Here is a 27,231-nt window from a genome sequence, read left to right on the forward strand (position 1 = left end):
AGGGAAAAGAAAGAACATCCCATCATTAGACAAGTGACTCAGTCATAGTCTCTGCACTAACATCATTACTTGCTACAATAGAAGAAAGAAGAAAGAACAGAACAGAACATATGTCCATAAGGAAAAAAAGCAAGTGCACATGCACACAGACATCCCTTTCTGTTGAGAGTATCTCTCCGGTATGAAAGTTGTATTTCTAGACACAATGACCTGTGAAATGTCTACCACTGTATGACAGATACTGTACATAACTTAGCATAAAATGAGGTTATGTTAACTTGAAAGTCTTCTGTGGTTACAGATTCAATAAATGCACATTCAATTTCTATGAACATTTTTATTTTAATTAATTTTTTAAATTTTATTCTCTCTGTGTGTGTGTGTGTGTGTGTGTGTTTGTGTGTGTGTGTGTGTCTGTTTTGTTTTTAGAGAAAAAGACTGATTGTGGCGAGCACGTGGCAGCAGTGGTAAGGACATCATCAGAAGGAAAACTTTGGGGAGTCAGTTCTCTCTACTGGAAACACAGGTCATCAGACTTGCACAGTAAGAACTATACTTTCTGAGCTATCTCACTGGCCCTTATTTCTACAATATTTCAAGAATAAATTTTGAAACTTCAGCAACCCAACAGGGCATAATCTGTAACTGATAACACTGATATTTTCTTACAGAGAAACAAGACCTTCAACAAACAATTTGTAATTTCCATATGGCTTCAGATTTTATGAGACTCAGTCACAGATATGACTAATAAGAACCTAGAAATATATTTAATAATCAGTTTACTTTTCCTTAATTTTTCTAAATTAATATTTTTCAAATGTCATTTTCTGTGTAAGTTAGGTTGTACCCATTTGGAAATTACCTCGTCATTAGCATGTATTCCCAAAAACCACATATTTCTGTTATGAATTAGATATTCACCTTAAGGAAGGCTTTTTGGTTAGTTTAGGACAGTTGATGTATTTTCATGCATAAAAAGAATGTTTTAAATATAAAGTGACATCTTGAACTCAAATAAGACACTGTAATAATCCACAGCTTATCACTTGCTACCCCAGCATTTTGTCCACTGAACTATGATATCAGAAAGCCAAGCTTGATTTGTTCTTAAGTACAAAATACACGAGCTATTTCCAAATGACATCATTCAGTTGAAAAATTATTAACAAACCAGTTTATTAGCCATATCTGGAAAATGTAACACACCTCCTACAAAATGTGATTACTTCAAAAGGCTAACAAATGTGAAACTATATTTTCATAATAAATCAGTTCAAATGAGTTAGACTATTCATATACATCCAGAAAGCCCTTTAATCCCTATTAACTGTTTGTGAACAATGAAAGTAATTAATATTAATTTTAGTTGACAAATGCAACACCAATAACCTGTTAGGATACTGTAATCCATTTTCCACCAGCCTGTAAAAAATTAGCAGATGATTCCAATCATGTGAAAGAGAGACAGAGCAAGATGTTTTGATGATACCAAATGTTCAAAATATGAATACTGTGATTAAACTTGATATAAAGTGTTTTATATAACCCTATTATGTATTAACGTGAACCAAAGACAGTAAACTATGTCCGCTCTTCTGAAGTCAGAATGAATGTGCTTCATGGGGCTCTTCAGTCACATGTTTCAGATGAGCCCCTGGCTGAGTTTACTGATTGACTAAGGACTGTAAAAGCAACAGGGGTAATGAGAATGCATCTTCATTGTCGGTTGTTTTCCAAATGTCAAAGATAAAGTTGAACATGTATCACTGATTTGAAGAGTGGCTGCCCAATGGAGAATGCTGAACAAGTAAAACAGAAGGAAGAAGAAACAGAAAAAGGGGAAAGTCTGAAGAGTTTCTACCTGCATTTCTAAAAGAAAGGCTTAGAAAAGACTTACTTTTACAGGTGTGACTATTGCTTTTACTCCCTAGCACAGTGACATGAATGAGAAAAACAATTAAAAACAAACTGAGATCGAACTGAAAACATGCATAGGAATAATACAACATGCATCACACATTCATTCATTCATACTTACATATGCATACATAGCCTACAGGAGCTAAGAGAAAAAGTCTATATCCTAGATCATTGCCAAAAAGACATTTCTATGGCTATAGTCAGGTAAGGAAAGATGGTTCTGTGTAAAGTAACAATTGCTTTATGAACAAAACAGCTGGTACACAGTGGAAATGATACAAGATGGCATGAAGACCACCCAGCTGGACATGGTGACATTTGCCCAGAACTCTGGAGCCAGAAGCTGGGGAATTTTTGTGAGTTTGAGGACAACCTGGTCTACAAAGACTTTGAAGCCAGACAAGGCTACTCAGAGAGATATTTTCCATGAGGAAGAGAGGGGTGGAAGGTGAGATAGAAAGAAAGAAAATGAGCAAACGGTGAAAAGGAGGAAGAAGGAAGGAAAAGAATCCAACTCCAGGAGTGGACGAACAGGAGCTCTATAGCGATAGCAGCTTCCGCCCAACCTTGCAGTGTATGAGGACTACAAATCCCAGCAATAGGAACAAGAAAGTACTCGAAGCCTAAACCTGTTTGTTGTAAAATGACAGGATAAATACTAAGCCCCCCCCCTTGAAAAAAAGGGGATTCACCTCTTTTATTCTTACTATGTTTATTTACCAAGCTTACTTAGTAAACATGGAGGATTATTATCTCCGCAGTTAAATGTTTGGGACTGAACATCAATCTTTATAATCTGAGAAGGATCCAAAATATTTAGTGCAAAGATTCAGTGCAATAAAGCACAACATTTGTCTATAACTACATTACATTCATCACTAATTGAAGACTCTGCCATTCCCTGACTCCTTAAAATGCAAACTAATGATTAAAATGATCCATCATCAGTCCTTCTATCTGAAACCACCATCCTAAAACAGGAATCTCAGAAATTGTAAAAGAATTTTCACCTGGACTAAAAAATTTTCACCTTGGACTAAGAAGCCAAGTTTACTTCTGAATTCCCCAGAAATTATATAATTTAATGAACTTTGGTTCATGATACATAGGCAAAAATCAGCATTTAGACAAGTTGCCTCAACAGATAGGATGGAAAGCATGGACTAACCTGTCCATGCCACAAATATTCTCACCTGAGTTTTGGAACATCCTTTTTCCTTTCAACTGGATCATTCCCAGTAAATGTCTATACTGTCAAAACCAGTGTTTCTCTCTAATAACAACAATGGCTGGCCTTTTTATTGCAGGGCTTAAGTACTAGAAATGTCAGAAACATACCCGAGACTCTTCACGTGAAGCTCTCAGGGAATGATTCCCTGAGGTAGAATAAAAAAAACTCAGTTACATATCTAGTTGTAATTATGAAATGTTCATGTTGCCCAGGATCACAACCCTAGGCTTTCCAAGTCACTATAAAAATATCAAATATATAAAGAAAAGTTCAGATGCATTTCAGGTGAAGAAGCACAGTATCAGCTTTGGTCAAGTGATAAAACGGGGCCAGAACGAGACAGAGGTGGATGGGAATGCCAGTTCCAGAGAGGTCTGATGACTTCTACCTCAATCTCCACCACTACTATTAGAATCAGCTAATGTATTTCTTTTTTCTCCCATGCAACCTTGAATCTCAAGGCTAAAGTTAGATGACTTAAGAATTTTTAAAGGTCCAATTATTTCATTTAGGGCTAACACTACAGCTAAATTAAAGACATGCTAACAAGTTTCCCTTTTGAGCCTCATTAATTAAGAAAGTAATCAGAGTAGAGGGGGGAACGAAGGGTAGCTGGGTGGCAGCTTCACTTAAATAGCTTGGAGGTACCACCATTTCTTCCTACCACCAAGGCATAGGGAAGACTAATCAATTCCAGATTATGAAATCTGAAATTCTGAAGTGTTTTACATGTAAATACATATTTTAACTACACACATTTCCCTTGATTGCCTGAAGACTGAACTAATCTTATTCAAAGGAAATTTTGATTCACCATAATCAAAAGGTAAAATTAAGACCTGCTTACTTCACAAGTTTTCCTTAGGTGAGCTTGTCAAAAATTCCTCACTGTCTTTAAAAACCACAATACAGGATTTTCAATATTTTATTCAAGACAAATCCTGCTCAGAAATACATAGTAATTCTACAATTACTTGTTAGACCAAGTTTATAATTTACAATTATTTCTTAGAGAGAGCGTTTAATTTAAAATTATATTTTAAAAAAATTTCAATGGCTAAAAATGAATTTTTAATGACCACCTAATATGTATAAATTCACATGATGATCAATTTGAATCCTATATAAGTATATCTAACATGGTTCTTAGTAAACTGTATATATTTAATAAGTCAATCTCTCCCTCCTCCTCCCCTCTCTCCATACACACACACAAGGCCTAAGGCGATTTCACCTATCATTGTCTCTGAAAATATAAAACATTAAGGAGAAAGCATAAATTAATTCAGAGGAATAGCATTGAATAATTTTTCATGGAAAATATAAGAATCAAAGCACATATTCAGCATTATTTAAAATTGTTCATGTGATCATCTGTGTGTAAAAGTGCTTTGAAAACTTTTATTAGGTCATTTTATATATAATTACAAATAAAGATGTATCATAATAAAGCATTCGTAGTGTATTCTCTAGATTGATAATTATGAAGTACTAATATTAACAATTTCAAAATAAATTAATAAACAAACTATTAAACTTACCTTTTTGTTGGCAACAAAATGTGTTCTCAAGTTTACAAAGCAAATCCGTATTTTCATACTTATTTTCATTGACTTTTATCCAGAAACAGTTTTCAGACATTTCATTTGGTCCAATCTGCAATCAGAGAAAAGAGACTCATAAAAACCTTAGCAGTTCACCCATCCTGGCCCAATAACAGCACACAGATCAGTATCCTCAAGCTCCAGTAGATGCTTGTGGAGTCAGCTCTTTGAGATCTGACCCCAGAGTCGGCCCTGTGACAGATATATTTTTCAGAATACTTAGGTCTTACAAGGAGAAGAAAATAATTTCCACAATCAAATGATTGTGCACTTGCAGCTACTGGAGCTCATCTCTTCCTAGCTATGATTCTCGGTTATTGTTGATGTTCATTGAGTACCCGAAACAAGTTATCCCCACATAGAATCTCCCACACTTACAAGATCAGGAACATCCTTCAGGAGGATTGAGACTGACAGTCACCTATGTACAAGCTTTGATGTCAGGAAGTACTCTCCCTAATAGCTCCACACAGAGAGAGTTAACTCCAAACACTAGCCTTTCATATTTTTGAGAAACACTTTATAAAAGTAAATTCCATGAAATTATCAACTCTCACCAAATTTGCAAAACAAAATTTACTAATCAATAGCAAAATACTCGGATAAAAAATAAACTGCATATATAAAATATATGTGCATATACTATATTGACATCAGGAATAAAGTTCGCACGGGAAACGATGCATTAGTAAATCTAAACTGAAGAAGTTATGTAGGAGAAGTATGTCCACTCCCACCAACAGGCCTTACCTTTAACCAGTTCAATCTTCTCATGCTGATTTCAGGTTTAAATTCTTTCTTTGGTTTCAACCCAAATGGAAGGTTTAATGGAGGAGAACTTCGCCCACTGAGAAATCCCAGGGGAGGTGGTGGTGGCACTGGTCCACCAAATGGCATTGCCATTCCTGGAAGTGGAGGAGGTGGGGGAGGAGGTGGGGGAGGAGGTGGGGGAGGAGGTGGGGGAGGAGGTGGGGGAGGAGGTGCTGCTCCACAGAGTGCTGGTGGGGCAGGAGGAAGGGGTGAAGGGCTAAGTTCACCTTCCACTGCAGTTTGCAAAGGAATTTTTGTGCCAGGTGGCAAGGCACCAAACTGGGAGGTGGGAGAGGATAGTGGAGGGAAGGAAGATAAAAAAAAAAAAAAGTAAAAATGTGTGTACAAATAGCAAAAGCAGAAGTGCATTTATTTTAAAATGCAATACCATAACAAATTAAAAAATACCAGTATTTAACAATTGCTTATGAAATTCTGTAAGTGTTTCTTTCAATCTGAACATATACATATAGCTTTCATTCTCAAGAAAATGTAATTTCCCCAATTTGAAGCAGTTACAATAGAAATGGTTCCATAGGCCTAGAAGATTAAATAGTCAATAGTCTCCAGGTAACACTAGAAGCATTGTGAGGAACTAAGTCCAGTCAGGGTGCATAGAGAGTATACAACAGGAGGAGGGGAACCTCAGTACAGAAGGTCTTATTCACATCTTATAGATTTATATATACATATAGATGTATGTATAAATGTTTCACATATAACATGGAGGAAAAATACGCATGTCATTTCTACCTTTGTGCCTTTACTTCAGACTTCTCAAAAGAATGCACGTCAGGAGGACGGGAAGGAATATAAAATTCCTAGTAGAGCCTATAAGCCACAGACTGTTTGGTTCCTAAATAACTTCAAGTGATTTTCTATTAATTCTATGTATGTGCCAACATCATACTAATTTCAGGGTCTAAATATAAATTGTCCCTCTTAATCTTGATCATTACCTAAGCCATCTCTACTAGCTTTTTCAATCTGAACTAACAAGTCCTTTCCTCAGGACAACTGGTCCTGCCCACTCACTTACGTCCTAGTATAACAAACTTCTCAGAAGTTCTCGGCAAATCTGGGAAGTAATCATGGAAAGGATCACAGACAATTATCTCTTTTATAGCGTATAAGCTTCATGAGGGATGTGACTGCAATCTGTTTATCAGGTACACACAGTGCCTTTAGAAAAGCAAGGGATTAAAAAAAAGGCAAGCAAGGGACAGAATCAAGAGTAAGAAAGTATCTCATTTCTTAGGTGGATGGGAAATTTCTCTAGAGCCAAATGTCACTAAGAAACAAAATCAAATCCGGACCTGCAAAAAATTCAGAGCATCTATTTCTCATTTTGACAGTTAAATTCTCATAGAATACATGGAGTTTACTGGATGGTTTATAATTATGCAAAAGACCTTCTGGATTAATGTCTTTTATTGTTTTTATTGAGCTATACATTTTTCACTCTTCCCTTCTACCCTCTCTCATGACCCCCATGCTCCCAATTTATTCAGGAGATCTTGTCTATTTCTCTGGATTAATTTTTATAATATGGCAATTTCTCTCTTTATGGCAATTTCCTAAAATTACTAACAGTGTACCAATAAGTATATATAGATATGCCCATGTATCTATGTGTATACATAATATACATACAAACAGGTTACAGAGCTTTAGGAAAGAAATATAAAGAAACATCCTAGATAGTTAAAAAAGAATGATCATAGTACTTTTAAGTGACTAAAGCAAGCTTCTCCTCCAATAGCCATGAACACAACTGTCAATGTGTAAAATGTAAAACACAGGAGATACCTTTATTTTATTTTAGTTTTACAGCATAAATTTTCCCCATTTTATATCAAAAATGCAAGGCAACCTATCAAAAGGTCATGGGTATATTTTTGTGATCCTGAAATGCAATCCTTCAAATGGGGAGGTTTTAAAAGAAAATTGTGAACATTAGCCGAAAGAACAGTTACAACTGTTTCAGACAGTACCTTTAAGTAAATCACATGTGATGCGCTAAAACCTGCTCCATTTCATAGAAAAGAATCTGATTCTTAAAATAATTTTGCTGATACCAGATACTTCTTACAGCAATGTTAAAAAAAGCAATGATAATAGGATCCTCTTTTATTTTTCAGAGTCAAGTCTGTAGTACAGGCTAGCCTCAAACTCTCAGCAATTTTTTGCTCCAGGCTCTGAAAACCTAAGATTATAGGCAAAAAGCATCATGTGTAGTTAATAGTTTCCTTGTTTACAAAGGTTTTTATTTCTGAAAATCAGATAGCTGTCTTACAAAGTATCTTAAAGATGATTTGTAACAGAGCTAGCATTGCATATTCAAAAGAAAACAAAACTAGCAATAATATCTGGAACAATACGCCTGAGCCTCTTTTCATCTAGCTATAAATTAGGATGAGAGAAAAATGGAACACTACAATTATTGCTCATCATCGTGTATGTAAATCTATAGGAGGAAATCTACATGTGAATGTGCCCCCTACAATCCACACAAAGCATGTAGATGATGTATTTCTTATCTCAGTCTTACAAGTACAGCATATATAGGAACTATCTGCTCATAATCCAGATTTGCTCCTTTTTGTCATGTTTTAAATCTGTTTACTTTTGGAAATTGAAAAATTATCAGAAAATGTTCTCATTCAGCTAGGGGTTATCTTTCACGGAAAGGCAACTCATAGGCTGAAGGTTTGAAGAAATAGGTTGAGCAATAATTTCCCATAGTGGGATAAAGATCAGTGATGGGTGACAAATGAAAGAGTAAAGGACTTTCTTAACCTTTCCACTTAATTACTTAGGAGAAACAGTGGATTTTAGAAGCAAAATCCAAATGAAGCATAAGGAAGCCAGGTAATCAGTAAAAGACTGGGTATTCCCACAAACACAAGCAGGAAAAAGGTGACAAAGTCTATCTTTAAAGTATAAAAACCGCAACATAGAGATGCTGATGGATAATACTGACAAATTATACGAGAAAAACTAAGGTTTAAACATTTTGAGAGACTGTGAAGATATAACATGACCTTTGTTTCCCTGGTATGATTTTGAAATCAATTTCACTCGAGATGGTATTTTACCTGAGATTTGAAAGCTTGTAACTCTGCTTGAAGCTCATTAATCTTTACCTCTTTTTTCTGCAATTGAGCCTGAGTTTCTTGGTGGTCAGTAAACTCTTTTTCAAACTAAAAAGGAATAAAAGAGAGGGTGAGATAGAAATGAAAAGCGCTATTTTTCGCATGAAAATATGGCTCTAATGATCTGTCAATAAAACACTCTTGAATTGGTTTCATGAAAGGAGTGGCAGAGCCCTGACAAGTCGCCCACCAGCCTTTCTCTAAGACTCTCCAGGTCCCTCCAAAATCATTTATTCAGAAGGGAAGAGACAAAACCTGAAACAGGAGCCCATGACCTTCTATTCCCAACAGAGCAAACAGGCCCAAAGTTATGTATGACCTTGGCATTTTTCTTAAAAGTCCCTGAATATCATAGCGATTGTGAATAAAGCAACAGAAAGCCAAGCACTGCATTGCCTCCGATGCTACGCTTCACCTGCAGAACCTAGCACTTGAAACACATCGAAAGTTAATTAGTATGATTTAAAAGGGCAGTTTTAATAGTTCTAATGGCTCACAACTTCATTCCATAAAAACATCAACTGTTTGGCTGGCTTCTCTTATGCCAAGCTTCCCACTGTCTTACAGAAATTAAGGATAAATTAAGTTTTCAAAGTCCCTGGTAAAACACTTTCTGGGAGGAAGGCAAATAATAAAATGTGGTGTTCCAATGAGTTTTCTAATTTATATACCCACTAATCACAAGCTGCTATGTAGTATTCATATAGACTCACTTTGCCATCATCTAGACTCAAAACCTATCGGAGGGAACTGAATTTAAATAGACTATTGTCTCATAATCAAGAACAAGCATGCAGCACTTTGGGGGAAAAAAAAAAACACACAAAAAGATGTAACTGCTATGTGTCTCCAGACTGCACTACTCTATGTCATTAGAGTGTGTGTGTGTGTGTGTGTGTGTGTGTTACTTTCTCTATAACTTGGAAGGCAGTTAAGAGGCTGTGTCAAGTGACAGACTTGAGTTTTTTTGTTTTTAAAAAAGTCACATTTCCTGTTTCCACAACTTGAGTTATTCAGTTGAAATCACAGCACATTCCTATAATGAATGCTTAACAACTTTAATAACCTGCTAAAGTAGTTTACATTCCCAGAAACAAGCAGAAATGAAACAGTCTCAGGCCCTCACTTCTGCATGGCAACCCTATCACCATTCTTTAATCTTTAAAGTATAAAAGGCATATTTAGGTTTCAGAACCAAAATTCCTTGAATTAGAAAAGTTACTTTATCATGGTGAATGATTTTTCTGATATGTTTATGGATTCACTCTGCCAGTATTTCACTGAGTATTTTTGTATCAATGTTCATGAGGTAAATTGGTCTGTAATTCTTTTTTAGTTGTATCTTTCTGTGGTACTAGGGTAATTGTAACTTCGTCAAAAGGTTTTAGTATTCTCCCTTCTGTTTCTAACATGTGGAACAATTTGAGGAGTATTGGTATTAGCTCTTCTTTTAAAGTCTTGCAGAATTCTGCGCTGAAACCATCTGGCCCTGGGTTTTTTTTGGTTGGGGGATTTTTGATGACTGCCTCCATTTTCCTTAAAAATTTATCTGTTCTTGATTTAATTTTGGTATGACGTACAGATCCAAAAAATTGTCCATTTCCTTTATATTTCCCAAAGTAGTGGAGTACAGTTTTTGAAGTATAACCTGATGATTCTCTGGATTTCCTCTATTTTGTCTATCTTTTCATTTCTAATTTTGTTAATTGGCATACTCTATGCCTTTTGATTAGTTTGGATGGTTGGTCTATCCTGTTGATTTTCTCAAAGAACCAACTTTTTGTCATTCATTTTTGCATTGCTTTCTTTGTTTCTATGTTGTTGATTTAAGCCCTCACATTGATTATTTTCTGGCGTCTCCTCCTCCTGAGTCTGCGTCCTTTGGTCCTAGCGTTTCCAAGTGTGCTGTTCAGTCACTAGTGTAAGATTTCTCCAGGTTTTTATGTGGGCACTTAGTGCTATGAACTTTCTTCTTAGCAATGTTTTCAAGGTAGTCCATAAGTTTGGGTATGTTGTGTATTCATTTTCATTGAATTCTAGATAGTCTTTTAATTTATTTATTGCGTCTTTGACCCAGAGGCGACTGGGCTGAGCATCGTTCCATTTCCATGAATTTGTGGGCATTCTGAAATAGTATTGTTGAATTTTAACTTTAAGGCATGGTGATCCAATAAGATACAGGGGGTTATTCCAATACTTTTCTATCTGTTGAGGTTTGCTTTGTTAATCAGTACATGGTTAATTTTTGAGAAGATTCCATGGAGTGCTAAGAAGAAGATATATTCTTTTGTGTTTAGGTGGGATGTTCTATAGATGTCTATTAAATCCATTGGAGCCATAAACTTGAGTTAGTTCCTTTATTTTCTCTATTAAGTTTCTCTCTGGCTGTCCTGTCCAGTGGTGAAAGTGGGGTGTTGAAGTCTCTCTCCCCTTATTAGTGAGTGGGGTTTGATGTGTGATTTAAGCTTTAGTAATCTTTATTTTACAAATGTGGGTGCCTTTGTATTTGGGGTATAGGTGTTCAGAATTGAGACTTCATCTTGACAGTTTTTTCCTGTGACAAATAAGAAAAGTCCTTCTTCATCGCTGTTGATTAACTTTAGTTGAAGTCTACTTTGTTAACTATTGAGATAGTTATACCAGCTTGTTTCTTAAGTCCATTTGATTGGAAAGACTTTTCCCAACCCTTTTCTCTGAGGTAATGCCTGTCTTTGAACATACAAGGTGTGTTTCTTGTATGCAGAAGAATAGTTCCTGTTTTTGTGTCTCTTCTGTTAACCTGTATCTTTTTATATGTGAATTGAGACCACAGATATTAAGAGATATTAATGTACAGTAATTGTTAGTACCTATTCTTTTGCTTTTGTTGGTGGTGGTGGTATTATGTGTGTTTCCTTCTTTAGGTTTTGCTGGTGTGGTGATGTGGGAGTGTCATATATCAATCTGTTGATTTCATTGGTTAAGCAATAAAGAAACTGCTTGGCCCTGATAGGTTAAAACATAGGTTGGTGGAGTAAACAGAACAGAATGCTGGGAGAAAGAAGCTGAGTAAGGGAGTCGCCATGATTCTCCCACTCCAGACAGACGCAGGTTAAGATCTTCCCTGATAAGCCACCTCGTGGGCTACACAGAATATTAGAAATGGGTTAATCTAGATGTGAGAGCTAGCCAATAAGAGGCTGGAACTAATGGGACAAGCAGTATTTAAATGAATACAGTTTCTGTGTAATTATTTCGGGTATATGTGCAGAGCTAGGGGGGGAACGCAGACCACCGCAGCTCCATTAACAGTGTGGGAATATCTATTGCTTGTGTTTTTGTGGGTATAACTAGCTTCCTGGGATTGGAGTTTTTCTTCTAGTGCTTTTTGAAGGGCTGGACTTGTGGATGTGTATAAATATATAAAATATAAATATAAATAAATATTTATAAATATATATTTATATATATAAATATATAAAAAATAAATATAAGTATGTTGTGGTTTTCAGGCTGGAAAATTATGATAATATAACATGAAAAAATATCAAACACATACAAGAAAAGTATTATTAGAAAAGTTAAGTTTTGTTTTATTAATATTTACTAATAATGTTTTATAAAGCATCTTTGCATCATTCCAAGTAAATACTGGACACAGTCTACTTAGAAAAGAGGAGGTTTGTTCAGCTTACAACTTCAAAGTTTCAAAGTACAAAATTCACTGAACAAAGGCTATGGTAAGTCTAACACTTGGCTATATCATCTCATGGCATAAATAGTCATGAAAGGACTGTTAAACAAGAAGTAGCATAGAAGAGAAGAGAAGCTGAGGTTAGCCTTTATCAAGATCCTATGCCTCTCAGGAGGATCACACGAAGAAAGAGCACTACCTAAATATTACTTAACCAGTTGCCATCGCTGTACATTTCACAAGTGCCAGAGTTATGCTGAGAACTTTTTACCCCTGAGATTCAGAGGGGTGCATTTACACCATATCCAAACTACAGGAGACATGCTAAGCTAAAGATACCAATTAGAAATCCCAAAGAAATTCATAAATGTACCTGCTCCTTTGAAATCTCAACTAGATACTGTACATTGATTCCTCACAACTCAGGGATACTATTTCCTCCATTAGTTCTTTTCTCATTAACGAAAGCTAAATGAGATCTCTTTTGTAGGCTTACACACCAAATGATATTTGTCTAACACATTAATTTTCACACTGCCATATATATATAATATCATGTAATGTTTCTCACCTTAATGGCACTCTATTTGTAAGCTAACAAAAGTAAAAATCTTTTCTACCTTATCTCCTTTTATTGCCTTAAATTTAAATTAAACTAAGTAAATATTTATTAAATGAAGTGATGAGCCAACTTCTGGCAAATTTTTCTTTAGACATTGAATGGCTACATATATCATCGATTAAATATTTCAGCATCCAAAATTCCATTCTCATTTTTATAATAAAGTTCACAATTTAAATGCAGAAAAAAAGGAACAAAAAAATTCCTAAATAAAAGTAACAATAAAGAGGCTTTCTGACAATGGAAAATGGGCTATCAAAATACAAAGGGAGATAATTAACTTGTGAGATAACAAAAAGAAATCAAGAAGGTTATAGTTTATATAGTCTATGAAACTTATTAAATTGACTTGGCTAAAGAGACAAATGCCTTATTTTAGCACTTGTGAAATATCTCCAATCAAATCAAGGTAGCCTTGGGGATAAACCAGTGTCTGTTAAAGAACACCTTAGGAAAACTGGTACGACAGTGTTCTTCCCCCTGCCTCCTTCCAAATATTTGCTGGAGTGACATCACACTTACAAAATTACACACAGAAATGTCAAGAACACAGTTAAAGTTGAGATTCTACTCAATTTCATTCCCTGGGGTAAATTAGTGTCTCTGTACAAGAAGGTTGATAATTCAATATATTGTATATACTTTCTGACATTTCTGCTCTTCATTTTTCAAATTGATGCACCTAAATAAAAAATGTACTTGTAGAAACTATGATAGCTTCCTGCCTAAAGCAAGGTATTTACATGCATCCTTACAAAGCTATCTGAGCAAAGATTCTGCTGATATATACAAGATGATACGGCACTAGAAATTTTTATGAGGCAAAAGCATTTTCTTAATATATGCAATGAAAACAACTTCTGGCTTTAAAAAAGCAGGTAACCTTGAGAAAGGTCTTTTATATACACTGAAAGCTTACTATTTAAAAATCTTTTGAGTGTTTTTTATTTAACTTGACTCATAGACCCTACACTTGAACAAAACGTTAACTGTTCTTGATCTATCAGCATTTAATACTTAAAAACAGTTCTATATGAATGAAAAGTTACTTTGGGACAATGGTCTTATACCCAGTAAAGGTTTGTCATTTCTACTGGTTTAATAAAATACTGATTGGCCAGTAGCCAGGCAGGAAGTATAGGTGGGGCATCCAGAACAGGAGGATTCGAGGAAGAGGAAAGGCTCAGTTTGCAGTCATCCATCACCCAGACACATAGGAGGCAAAATGAGAATGCCTCACTGATAAAAGGTACCAAGCCACGTGGCTAGAACAGACAAGAATTACGGGTTAATATAAGTTATAAGAGTTAATAAGAAGCCTGAGCTAATAGGCCAACCAGTTTTTAATTAATGTAAGCCCTGTGTGTGGTTCTTTGGGACTGGGTGGCTGCGGAATCAAGCAGGACAGAAACCTCTGTCAACAAAAAGTGAAAATATTATCTAAGCTTAAAACACAAATTTGGCTGAGAGAAGGGTCACACTATATCTAACAGTTATTAAGCATTTTCTAACCATTTGGGCAGTTAAAAAACCTAACCATTTCTTTCCTGCATCAAACTGACTCTTCCAGGCAATGTCAACATCATATTCATAGCTCTAACACTAGTATGCTGGCTGGCTTTTGTCAACTTGATACAAACCATAGTTACCAAGGAAGAGAGAACCTCAACTTAGGAATAGTATCATCAAATTGCCCTGTGGGCATTTCCAAGGTAATTTTCTTGATTGATGGTTCATATGGGAGGACCCAGCCCACTATGAGCAGTACCTCTCCTATAGAGGCACCCCAAGATTTTATAAGAAAGCAGGCTGAATAAGCCATGGTAAGCAGGCCAGTAAAGAATATCCCTTCATGGTCTCTGCTACAGTTCCTGCAAGCAGCTAATGGTATAGGTTGTATAACCTTTCACAAAGTGGCTGATTGATTCCAAACTTAGGGTATCAATCAACTTCACAGACAAAAAATTTGAGAGAAGTTCTTTGAACGTTATGAAAACTCATTATATGTTCAATCAAGTATACAGAAAGGTAGAAATCTCTCCAGTGGCACTTAGGTCCTATTATATTAACAGTGTACACTTCATGAGATGGTACCCAACATAAAGATTCAATAAGTGAATATATATGTGCTTTAATTAGCTCCAAGAATTCAAGTTTGAATGACTACTTCAAATGTCAAGAATCTAAACAAGAAAACAACATCAGAAATTCTAGGCCAGAAAGAAGAGGCCAAAACACTGGGGGAAAAAAAAAGATGACTGAAGTCAGAAAAATTGCTAGGCTGACAACAAATGAAGCTGGTTTCTTCTTTTATAAAATAAGGGGAAAAGATTGGAATAGGGTCTTTCTCTATGTATCCCTTGCTGTCCTGGAACTCACTATGTAAACCAGAATATCCTCAAACTCCAAGATCTGCCTGCCTCTGATCCCCAAGTGCAATGAACAAAGTGATGAGTTATAATACATTAAAATGATCTAATTTTTTAAGATAATACTGCAATCACATTCTTTCCCCTTCCTTTCCTCTCTCCATTATTTTATTTGCTCATTCCAGAAGCATTACTTGATTCTTTTATAAATAAAGAATCAAGAAATTGTTCATGATGAGAGTGAACCAAGGGAAAAAAAAAAGTCACGGGTTTACTCTGGAAGAATAGTTAATATATCATATAAACATGTTTAAACACAGGATGTCATGCTTATGTGATGATGATATTTAATGGAAGAAAAGAACATGGAGAGTACTCCCAATAGCAAAATGGAGCAAGGTCTTGTCACACAGGCCTGAAGGAGATGAGGACAGAGGAGTTCCAAGTACTCTGAAAAAGCAATACCAGCAGCAGCTCCCACAGTTCTGCAGAGGAAATTGGTTACTTACTTTCCTGCAATGCTCTGATGCTTTCTCTTCATATTCTTCTAGTTTTGCCTGATCTATGCAAGTATCTAAAATTATAGTAAAAAAATTAAATTGAAGTTATGCAAAATAATTATATACATCTGTTTGTAGAATACTAGCTATGACAAATTATTCAAATTTATTTTCCATAATGTACCTCATAAGATTTTTAATATAACCAATATTTAAACAAGTTTAAGAAAAAATCCTGTTAATCCCAGCACTCGGGAGGCAGAGGCAGGCGGATCTCTGTGAGTTCGAGACCAGCCTGGCCTACAAGAGCTAGTTCCAGGAAAGGCTCCAAAGCCACAGAGAAACCCTGTCTCGAAAAACAAAAAAACAAAAAAAAAAGAAAGAAAGAAAAGAAAAAGAAAAAATCATGTAACAAGAAAAACAGCAAAACAAAATATCAGTTTCATTTTCTAAATGCAACTTATAATCTTGCTATATTGCATTATTCTGCTAATTATTTTATTTAAAATACTACATCATGGCTTGTAAATTTATGGCACTTTAGGTCATTTTCCATTATAAAAGATTAAAACAATTACAACCCATGGAACTCTAAATTTTTGCCATTTAAGTGAAAAAACTGGCTACCTATACAGCTCTAAATATCCACCTTTCAAGTTTCTGATAATTATAGTATCCTTTTATTCTCACTATAAAACTCCTGCTGCCTCTCAGGAATTTTAACTTAATCTACAAAAACAAAAGTTTTGTTTCGAAACGCCACTGTCTCGAGTTCCTTACTTCCAGAAAACATTCCACCCACCTTGCAGAAGCCAGATACAAAGAGGTGATATGTTTTCATAGCCTTTTCATATCACCAATTATCTTTTACTGAGGTTATACCAAAATTGAGTAAGTGCTGCTACTTAAGTAGATAAAGTGTGGAATAACTTAAGTGAAGCTTTGGAACTTTGAGATCTTTCTCTGAGATGTACTGTGAGTCGAGATCTTTGTTGTCTGCGCTAAGTATGTATCAGTCAGCACTGGACATTAAAAAACTTTAGTTTGCTGAGCCTTGCACATCTTCAAAATCTTGGCATATCTCTGTACACAATACTAAAAGAATCATAGAGGTTAGTATCTCCACTGATCTGGACAGAGAGAAACATTTAGTATTCAGAAGTTGTCAAACTAACAGGTAACACAAGCATTCAAAATTCAAATTCTGACTGAAAAGTTCTACATTATCTATTTGTTACAATTTCTGACAGTCATTTTCTTTGACACGTATCTTTATTTTATTTCATCTTTCAATGGAACTAAAAGAATGACTCTGGAGTTATGAGCACCTGCAGAAGACTCAGATTGGGAAGTGAGTGAGTATGTGTGTGAGTGTGATTCAAACAGGTTCTTGGAACTCCATTACCTCTTTCTTTCTTCTGCAAGCTCCAGGTGAGCATAAGATTCACAAATATGGACTTGACAAAACTCTTGCACACATAAAATAAAATTAAATCTAAAAATGTGGACAAGACACTTTAACATAGAGTAAGAGGTTTATATGTCAGAAAGAGGCTGAAGAGATGGCATAGTGTCTAGGAGTGCTTGCTGGGCAAGTATGTAACAGAAGTTTGAATCCCAGAACACACATAAAAACATTCCATACATGCCCATAACCCCAACATGGAGAATAGAGACAAAGGGGATTACTGGGGCATGGTTGCCAAAATAGCCAACAAATGAAAGCTGGAGATTCAGCCAAGACTCAACCTCCCTGCACTTACCCACATGCACACCAGTGCATACACCACACAATCACTCACAAACATAAATACTACACAAACACAGAAATGCATAAAAAAAAAGACTGGAATAAGCCAGATTTACTTATAATTCAAATGAAGCAAGTGTTCTGAATATGCTTTGAAATGCACGTACTCATTGTGCAGCAGAATATTAAAAGGGCATTCATAGGAATATTTAATAAATATTAGGATGTCAAAAACTTCTCGAATGTCTTGGTTCCACCTACCAAAAGAAAAGAATACAATGCCTGCCACCAATATTGGGTGCCAATATTGTGGTAACTGGGTCAACTGTTTACCGTTTGGAAACATCAGTTCTAGAAACCAACACACAAAAAAAATCAAGAAAAGCTTTGTATGCTGTAGTTATAGACACAGCTTTGACCTTTAAGACTTCATGAAAGACTCAAAGGCCCTCAGAGGGTCTCCAACCAAACGAAGGAAACTAATACCTTAGAGCCAACCCATGATTCTAAACTCAACAAGATAGTTCTACATAAATAAAAGAAATACTCACCTAGAAACTGACCCAAATCCAAATCTAGTCTTTTTCTGTATGAGAAGTCTGGATCTATTCCATCTCTATGCAATATAATCTGTGACACACACTCATCAATTAGTTTGAAGTACTGTTGTCTAAAACCAAAGAGCAAATAAACAGTCACTTCAAGAGTATAACTTTACATCAAACCATATACTTGATGGAAATCTGACTTCAAGTGAAAATTTTACTCAGTTTCAACAGGAGGTGTAGCATAGCATGGGAAACTCCTCTAATGAGGCCATGACATATTTTTAATGTATCAGGAAATGTACTATTCATTGAGGATGATTTTCCTATAAGTCAGACATTTAATTCATTTGCACTAAAAAAAAAGATAATATGAAGATGAGATACGTCCTTAGAGCCATCTCAAAGTATACCAGAAATTCATAAATGCAAATCAAACCACAAATAAGCTTGTCTAAAAATTTCTACTGGAGCTTCATATAACAATTTTGTGGAGATTCAAAATAGATATTCTAAATAATATTAAACCAAATTAATGCATCTTACATGAAAGACTAAAACTTTAATATAACAATGTAGAAAGGCCAAAGTTTAACTAAAAGTTTGAAAAAGGAATGTATTCTTAATACAACTCATTCCATCTGCATTCCTGACAACTTAGTAACATCTCCTAACTTAAGGCAATGTGAAGTAAATGAATAGAAAAAAAAAAATTGTGGGCAAAGGCAATTCAAGCAGCAGGGTGGTTTATAATGAGGAACCCCACATCACTCATCACTTGTGAATTGATTTCCGTTCTCAGTGATTTATAGAGTTTTTGCCTTTTTTCTCCAAACCACATTCTTCAAATGTGATGGCCCTTCTAGCCATATCAGCTTTTCTTTCAATGAGCCATGCATAGGTACCACTATCTTTGTACAAGTTAACTTACGCTTAAGGCATCAATTATAATGGTGAATAAAACCGCTTCAGCTTCCACATGAGGAAAGAACATTAAAAACTGCTAACAATGGCCCTGAATTCATGGTGACTCAAGTAGCATTTACCAACCAGAGACTGACAGAGCCATGCACGTTGTGACCAAAAAAAAAAAAATGGATAATCATACTTTATACAGAAGTCTCATTTGCCTTTTACATGAATTTAGAATAGAAACACAACACAGTAATTAAAAGGGTACACTAATATTTCTAAATGCAATCAATTAGTAGGTTTATGTAGCATTTACCAATGCTTAACTATTAAGTCTATTTTAAATGAAGTACCAGTAAACAGCACATTAAACAACAAAACAGTTGGCTGGTCAAGTTTAGACTATGCACAGGAACTACAGTGACAACAACAGTTTGAGACATGGAGAACAACCACAATGAAGATGTGAAGTTTCATTTGCCCTTCTCTTCTGTGTTGTCTAGTACAGCAAATGACCCTGCCTTAAACCCTCCACTATCACCCGGCGGTATTGCTACCTAAATAAGGTTTTCCTGTAAATCTTATATAAATTTGGTACAGAAAGTCCAACTCCCCCAACCATGTATGAATAAACTTTCTGCAAAACTAAAATGATAACAAATGACTTTATATTTTACGACCTTAGAAATTACTAATAAAAGTGGAAAGTGATATCAAGGCCATTTACAAAGTACATAATGTGTGTCAAGAATTTACCTCCCATGGATATCAATCATTCATGGCAAAAGAAGGTCTTTGATTTTCAAAAGAGAAATGGAAAAGTGGATGGGGGTGAAATGGAAGGAGAAGATGGGGGAGAAACTAGACAGGATGATAAAACCAAAAAATAAAAGGAATGAATAGAATATTTACTGTGAGATGCTAAACAAAAATTCAATACAGTCTTATTCACATAATCATATATAAACTTTATAGTACAGTCACGTGGCTACTCATCAAGACCCACATTTGGGTACTCATGTTTACTTAGAATCACATTATGTTCCATGTGAGGTAAACAAAATAACTTGTCAAGCTCAGACAGCCAAGACATAATCAACTTTATAAAAAGCAACCTATCAATAGCATTCCTGGTGATTAAGAAATAACCACAAAATAGTATACATTATATAATAAGTAATAAGCTGGCGATGGTTTTCACTTTTTTCTTTTATTTTTTGAGATTATAATTATATCATTTATCCCTTCCCTTCGGTCCAACATACCCCCTGTTTATTCTTTCAAATACATGATATATACACATATTTCTAAATATAACCTGATCAATATGAATGTTACCCATATTGATCCCATGGATCAATAAAACATTCTCCTACCTAAGGTTCAAGGATCATTATAGAAGAGGGACAGAAAGATTATAAGAGCAAGATATCAGGGAGTTTGCTATGAGATGTGTCTCCTAATAACATAAGAAGACACACTCAAAGTTTAAACAACATGGCTGCCTAAACTTGCCGAATAAGGACAATAAGAGACATGGCTTCAACTCTCATTCAAAGGAAAGGATACAACCAAGAACTTCCTGGAGTTGAAAAATTAACAGCAATGCCATTATATCCACATCTGCCTAAATATATGACCAAAGAAAACAGTCTATAGACCATTATGAAAGAAATAAAAATAACGTGCTTATCTCAATAAAATATTAGATGAATTTCACAACTAATAGTTTTATCAGTTAAACAACAGAACACAGCTTTCCCTTACCTTATCAAATGGTCATTTCGAATGAGCAAAAGGTGCTGAAGAATAGAAACAAAATATCCCTCTGCTCTAGTGTTCTTAACAGTGGACCACACCATGTCATAAACATCAGCTGCTTCAGTGCACTGGTTAAGGACCACAAGAATTTATTCAAACCCTACACCAAACGGCTAATAATACCCAGTATCTTCTGGATGCAGGTTTAGAAGACTGTTATGCAAACAACTGTCTAGAAACTGATGTATTAAAAGAACTATCAAGGAACTGAGGGTAGAGAATGGCAATTTGACCTGAAACTTTTTTATGCCTCAGAATCAACTGTACCCACTGCAGAAGACAGTGGGAACAAAGCCAGCAACTGATGAGGAAAACATATTAAGTTCAAAGGATGCCCTGAACAACAGGTACAGATGCAGGGATAGTGTGCATCAATGAGAAGCCATAGTAAAAAATAGGATTCTAGCAGATCCACCAATTTACATGAGGTCTCCAAGGTAATGCATCCATCATGGAGAAAGGGGCATTTAATGGGTTGAGGCTATCTCAAATCCGATACTACAAAGGAGAAAAACACCATACATAAAAAACAACAGATTGTACATATATATAACAATCTGGTCTAAGTTAGTCATTTTACTAATTGAAGCATTGTTTTTCATATATGCACTGATAAAAAAATTAGCTAATAAAAAAGGGACACTTTCTTAACACATAAAGTTCTGATTTCATTTCATTTCTGTGGAATGACCTTAATGTTTTATGGGATATGGTGCATGATTTTAGATATAAAAGTAATTTTACATAATTTTTGACTAGGACTGAGAGCAAAAGGATATTCAAGTTCAGCTCTAATATCTTCAAGGCGATGGGAGAACTCAGTGAAGTCTTCCTCTTTGTGCTCATCAAAAACTTTAAGTTGTATGTCCAGGCCATCATTCTTAACACATTTTAAGTTCTATAGATATTACATAAAAATTATGACGGGTTAGATTCTCAGTATGAGTAATCAATAACCTGAACAATAAACCAACCATTCAAACGTGACCTGCAGAATTCAAATACTTAAAGTGTTAAATAATACTCAAACCTTATCATCTATATTTCAAAACTAGATTTTTATACTCAAGTCTTTTCCCGCAGATGAATTATTCTTGAGAGTAATTTATCTAAATTTCCCCCACTCAAGTACACTTCTAATTTAAATATTAATGAGGAGACTACAGGATACTTACTGGCAATATCTCTTTCAATCCACAACGCATAAATTCATTTCTGATGTGAAGCCTCAGGTCCAAATCATCAGGAGATGTAACAAGGGCATTTATGAGCTGCATACAAGCTACCTACAACAGATCACACAGACTTACAGCCGTTGCCAACATTTAAAACAAAGGAAGCAGGAAAGAAAAAAAATGAGCTTTATTCCAATTATTAAATATTTTCTCTCACAAGAAAGCCTAATAAGATAATTTGTAAGTAAAATATTATATGTAGAGACATATAGCTTCTATAAAATTATGTATCACTTATTTGGAGACTGATGTGAAGAAAACAAAATTATCTCTTCATGAAACTTCATGTATGCTGAAGGTCTTGTTTAATACCATTCTATTACATATTAAACAAACAGAAAATAACCAGAATGAAAATTATAAACATCTATTACCATGTGAATAATAAAAAAGAATAGTTCAATAATTTTTCCATTTTTCAAAAGAACCAAAATTCCCCAAAACCTCAAAATCAAACGGTCCTAAATGGAATGGTAAGTCTGCTGCAAAACATGAAAATAAAAAAACCTGGTAATGGGCATCGTCTAAGTAAGCACAAGATCTTAATTTGTCAAGCAATCACTCTTATAATTTTACAAAAATTCAAACTTATTGTATATTGTACTAATTAACATAGAATAAATTATATAGCTTACTAAACACAATAACATGTAATAGAAGCTGGGTAATCAAATTTTTCACTTCAAGTAAGTATTAATTCCTACTTTTAAAAGTACCAGGCTTTTCTCTGTTTAGGCCAACAACCAGCTCCCATAACAGAGCAACTTAGTTTTGAATGTTTGGCCTGGCTTAGTTACTTTTCTAGCTAATTCTTCTAACTCAACATGTTTTCACCTGTTTCTCTTCATCTACCTTTTGCCGCAGGGCATATTATCATTTTTCTATATATCTTACTTTCATTCCTTCTCTATGGCTGGCTGGCATATGTCTGGCTTCTTGCCCAATGCATGCCTCTCATTCTCTCCTCCTTCTCCCCTTGTTCTTCTTCCTCTTCCTGAGGCTAGAGTTCTTCTCCTATTTATTCTCTCTGCCTATTAGCCCCGTATATCCTTTCTCCTGCCTAAGTATTGGCTGGGCACCTTTTCATTAGACCAATCAAGAGCCTTAGGCAGGCAAGATGAAACAGATATAGCATTTTCTTACATAATTAAACAAGCATCCTTATATTGTTAAATGAATGCAATATAAACAAAAGTAACACAACTTTACACAGTAATATTCTACAACATTAATATTCTTAATTTTTAATCCCTGGATTAAATCATTACAAATCCATATTTTAAAAAGGAAAAGGTTTTCCTCTCTAGAAAAGAAATGTTTTCTTTTTATGGTGGTGGTGATAGTGTTTTTGTTCTATGTCTACATTTTACTCCAAGTCTAGCAAGAACTACTGAACTATTTGCCAAAAAGAAGATATAAAACAAACAAAAATTCTTTAATATACTAATTCTATGTATAAACATACAAAAATAGCTTTAGTGGATTTTTTCTCATCTAGACAGACAGTATTCATGACAAGAGCCAAAGACCCCCTAACAAAATCCATAATAGCAGACACATGAAGAACTCCTCTGACATGGCCAAAGCTATCAAGGGGCTGCTAAAGCATGCAGCCTATTGCTGATGCCCTTGGTTTACCTCCAAAAAGACATCAGGTAGATCAGAAACAGGTCCCAGAGACCCCTGAGTTAGAACTGGCCTGAATATCCCCTCCCAAAGCAATAGTTTTCATGATAACAGAAGCTTCCCAAGAAGGGAGGTAACCTACAGTCCCACCCCGCTGCAATTCCTGTGAACCACAAGACTGAGGTGCATGGCACTGTAGTCCACCTTATAGGTGCAACTGCGGCAGCTGATGGTGGTGGTAACGAACAGTGTCTAACTGGAACTGAGAACTACTCAACAAGATGGGGCCCATGCCTAGTGACTAGTAAAGTCACAGCTATTTGAGGAGATCTACTAATTTACTAGAGCAAACTGATCTCTAAGAATAATCTAAACATTAGCCCTTACACCTACAGGTAAGTGTAGACTTCGCCCTATATCAAGGAAAATTCTCTTTGCAAAAGATGGAGATGATTTCTTTGCAACAAATGGAGACAACTACAAAATAGTCACAACTAATCAGAATGCAGAGTTGTAGGGCCCAGCATCAATAAATATATCCATGAAACATTCCCATTCCTAAGGCTCAGGGAACACTGCAGAAGTGGGGACAATGGATCAGAGCCAGAGGACTAGGAAGTATGCTCTGAGATTGTATTTCCTAGTAATATCAGAAGCTAAATTGTCACCAACAAGAGTGTGTGTCATAATTGAGTCAAAAGAGTACAATACTAACGGGCATTCCAAAGTGAATAGTGAAAAGCTGACAAGGACTCAACCCTATTAAAAAAAACCATAGGCGAAAGAAAAGCTCAGAGAATGAGAAGTAGTCTTCCCTAGGGAAGAACACACCAATTGTTTGTCCAGTACCAAATGTTCAGCCCAGAAAACATATATACAAGTAACGTTATACAGACCGAACAGACTATATTTAGGAACATATATGTACAGTGACAGTAAGGGAAAAAAAAGCCACAAATTTGAAAAAGAACAGAGAGTAGTACATGGGAGAGTTTGAAAAGAAAAGGAATATATGTTATAATTATAATCTCAAGAATAAAAGAGAGAGCAAGAAGGGAACGAGTTTCTCTCTGGAGAAGTATTCTTTTTTGTTGTTGATAATGTTATTTTTCTACGTTTATATTCTATCCCAAGAATAGCAAGGACTATTGGACTACAGATCAATATGTTTAACCTCATGCTGTTGCCTAAATTGTCTTTTCTCCATCCTTAAGGCAAGGCTTATGTGAATTTAAAATACTGGTTTTGGATTAAGACACCAACAGGGGTCTCAGTTCCTGCTGGTTGAAATACATGGTAGTAACTCTAATATTTGATATTTAAACATTAAATCTGACCAGCAAGACTCTACTGTCAAAACTTAAGATTGTTTAGAAATGTGAAATAAAGCGGGAAACAGATATAAAAAGAAAAAGAAACACTTTTTCTAGTTCTTAAAAACTAGAAAACATAAAACAGTCAACCTTTCTAGTATAGAGTCACTCAGCTGGAACCAGTTCATGTCAAAACGTCAGGTTTAAAAGGTTTTCTTTTCACTCCCTTGCCACTCCCTACTTGGTATCCACAACACTTTTCTTGTCAACAATACAATGCAATTTTCAAAACTCTGAAAAAGAGGGGGAGGTGGAGAGAAGATATCAGAGAAAGAGGATGTTTTCCTCTGATTTTTCTATACTTGTCTATATTCAAGGATGCTAAGTCAATCTCAGTCACTAAAGTTTTAAAAAAAAATAAAAACCAGCACCAAAAGTAAACAAAATTAGTAAAAAATAATGTCAAAGCAGAACACTGATATAGCAGATAACAGTATGAAATAAAAGAACAGGAAGACAAGGAATGACCCAAATTATTTCTGGAATGTATTCATAATGATAATTTTTCAGAAAAGGAAAAGCTATAAAAAAAATTTCCCCCAATTCTAATAATTTGACATAAACAGGGCTTCCGACTATACTTAATTAATCGAAGCCATCTGTAAATATAAAGCTGCATGAAAGAACATGGATCTGTGTTATAAAGGACCAAATCTACAACGAAAGTAAAGACCAAAGAGCTCCTAGAATTCTGAGCTTGTGGCCACACTAAGACACTGAACTGGAACACCGCACAATTACATAGTAGGTTACCTGGTAACAAGTGGGTGCTGGTCCAGAATCTATACTGTGTTGCTTTGAATGAGAATGGCCCTCATAGAGTCATATTCTGAAATACTGATCCCCAGTTGATAGAACTACTTGGGAAAGACTATGAGGTATGGCTTTTTTGGAGAAAGTATGGCCTTGTGAGGGGAGATGTATCACTGAATGTGGGCTTTCAGGTTTCACAAGTCACCCTGCTGCCCTACAGATGAGGATGTCAAGTTTTCAACCACTGCTTCAATGCCTTGTCTGCTTGTATCATACTCCTTGCCATGATGGTCAAAAACAACCTCCTGAAACTGTAAGCAAACCCCCAACAAAAATTTTTTTTCTAACGTTGCTTTGGACATGATATATCCAGCAGACACTGTTCTGGGTGTTAGATTTAGTTGTGCCAAGTAAAGGGGTGCGGCTTGATCATGCACTACTGTATTACTCAGGGTTGGTGTTGCTATGATGAAATACCATCATCAAAAGAAAGTTGGAGAAAGAAAGGATTTAATTAGCTCTCATATCTGGAGTCACAGTCCATTGAGGGAAGCTGAGACAAGAACTCAAACTGGGCAGGAACCTGCAGGCAGGAAATGATGCAGAGGCCACAGAGGAGTGCTATGTAATGGCTTGCTTAGCTTGTTCTCTTGTAAAACCCAGGACCATAAGCCTAAGGGTGGCACCACCCCCAAAGGACAGGGCCCTCCTCTATCAAATATTAATTTAAAACTGCCCCAACAGGCCTGTCTACAGTCCTTTTCTCAATTAAGGTTCCCACTTTACAGATAATTCTACCTTGTGTCAAGATCACATAAAACTAAACAAAACAACTCCCGCATTCCTAGCATTTGAGAGAGTGGAGACTTAAAGAAATTATGACTTTGAGGGCTAACCTGAGCAGTAAAAGTCCCTCTGAAGGAGGGGGGACAATACTATGAAGAAAAGTTAAGACTACTCCAAGGTTTATGGCCTATGCAATCCAAGGAGTAAAATAATCATGTACTCTGATGGGAAAAGACCACAAGTAAAGTAAAGGCATAAATAGATATAACAAAATAAATACAACAAATGAGACAAGTAAAACAAAAATAGTTACTATGTAGGATAAAGCTCATCAAAAAGCAATCTCAAGAACAAAACAGACGATAAAGGAAAATTTAAAGAGCTAGAAAGAGGTTGACAGGACAGTGGGCCTCCTTCCCCAAAGAGGATTCCTGACCTTGAATTTGAGGGAGTTGATTCAAACACAGATACATACCATAACACCTAAATTCTTTCTGGTGCAAACTTCACTACTATCTCTCATTCTGCTCAGCACACAACATG

General features: G+C 35.5%; 1 protein-coding gene across 3 annotated transcripts in view; it reads right to left on the reverse strand.

Annotated features, from left to right (window-relative positions):
* Diaph3 (diaphanous related formin 3) overlaps positions 1-27,231 on the reverse strand; it is a 459,276-nt gene that overhangs the window by 272,037 nt on the left and 160,008 nt on the right. For all 3 annotated transcript variants that reach the window (XM_041667741.1, XM_041667734.1, XM_041667725.1), the window contains 8 exons: positions 22,091-22,201; positions 21,695-21,813; positions 20,862-20,978; positions 18,189-18,307; positions 15,897-15,961; positions 8,667-8,771; positions 5,509-5,847; positions 4,696-4,810 (listed from right to left, as the gene is read on the reverse strand). In XM_041667741.1, coding sequence (XP_041523675.1) covers positions 4,696-4,810; positions 5,509-5,847; positions 8,667-8,771; positions 15,897-15,961; positions 18,189-18,307; positions 20,862-20,978; positions 21,695-21,813; positions 22,091-22,201 — 1,090 coding nt within the window. The remainder of the gene's footprint in view (positions 1-4,695; positions 4,811-5,508; positions 5,848-8,666; positions 8,772-15,896; positions 15,962-18,188; positions 18,308-20,861; positions 20,979-21,694; positions 21,814-22,090; positions 22,202-27,231) is intronic.

This window comes from Microtus oregoni, unplaced genomic scaffold (genome assembly GCF_018167655.1).
Source record: "Microtus oregoni isolate MIOR12 unplaced genomic scaffold, Mior012 000001F_ref0000356, whole genome shotgun sequence".
Lineage (NCBI taxonomy): Eukaryota > Metazoa > Chordata > Mammalia > Rodentia > Cricetidae > Microtus > Microtus oregoni.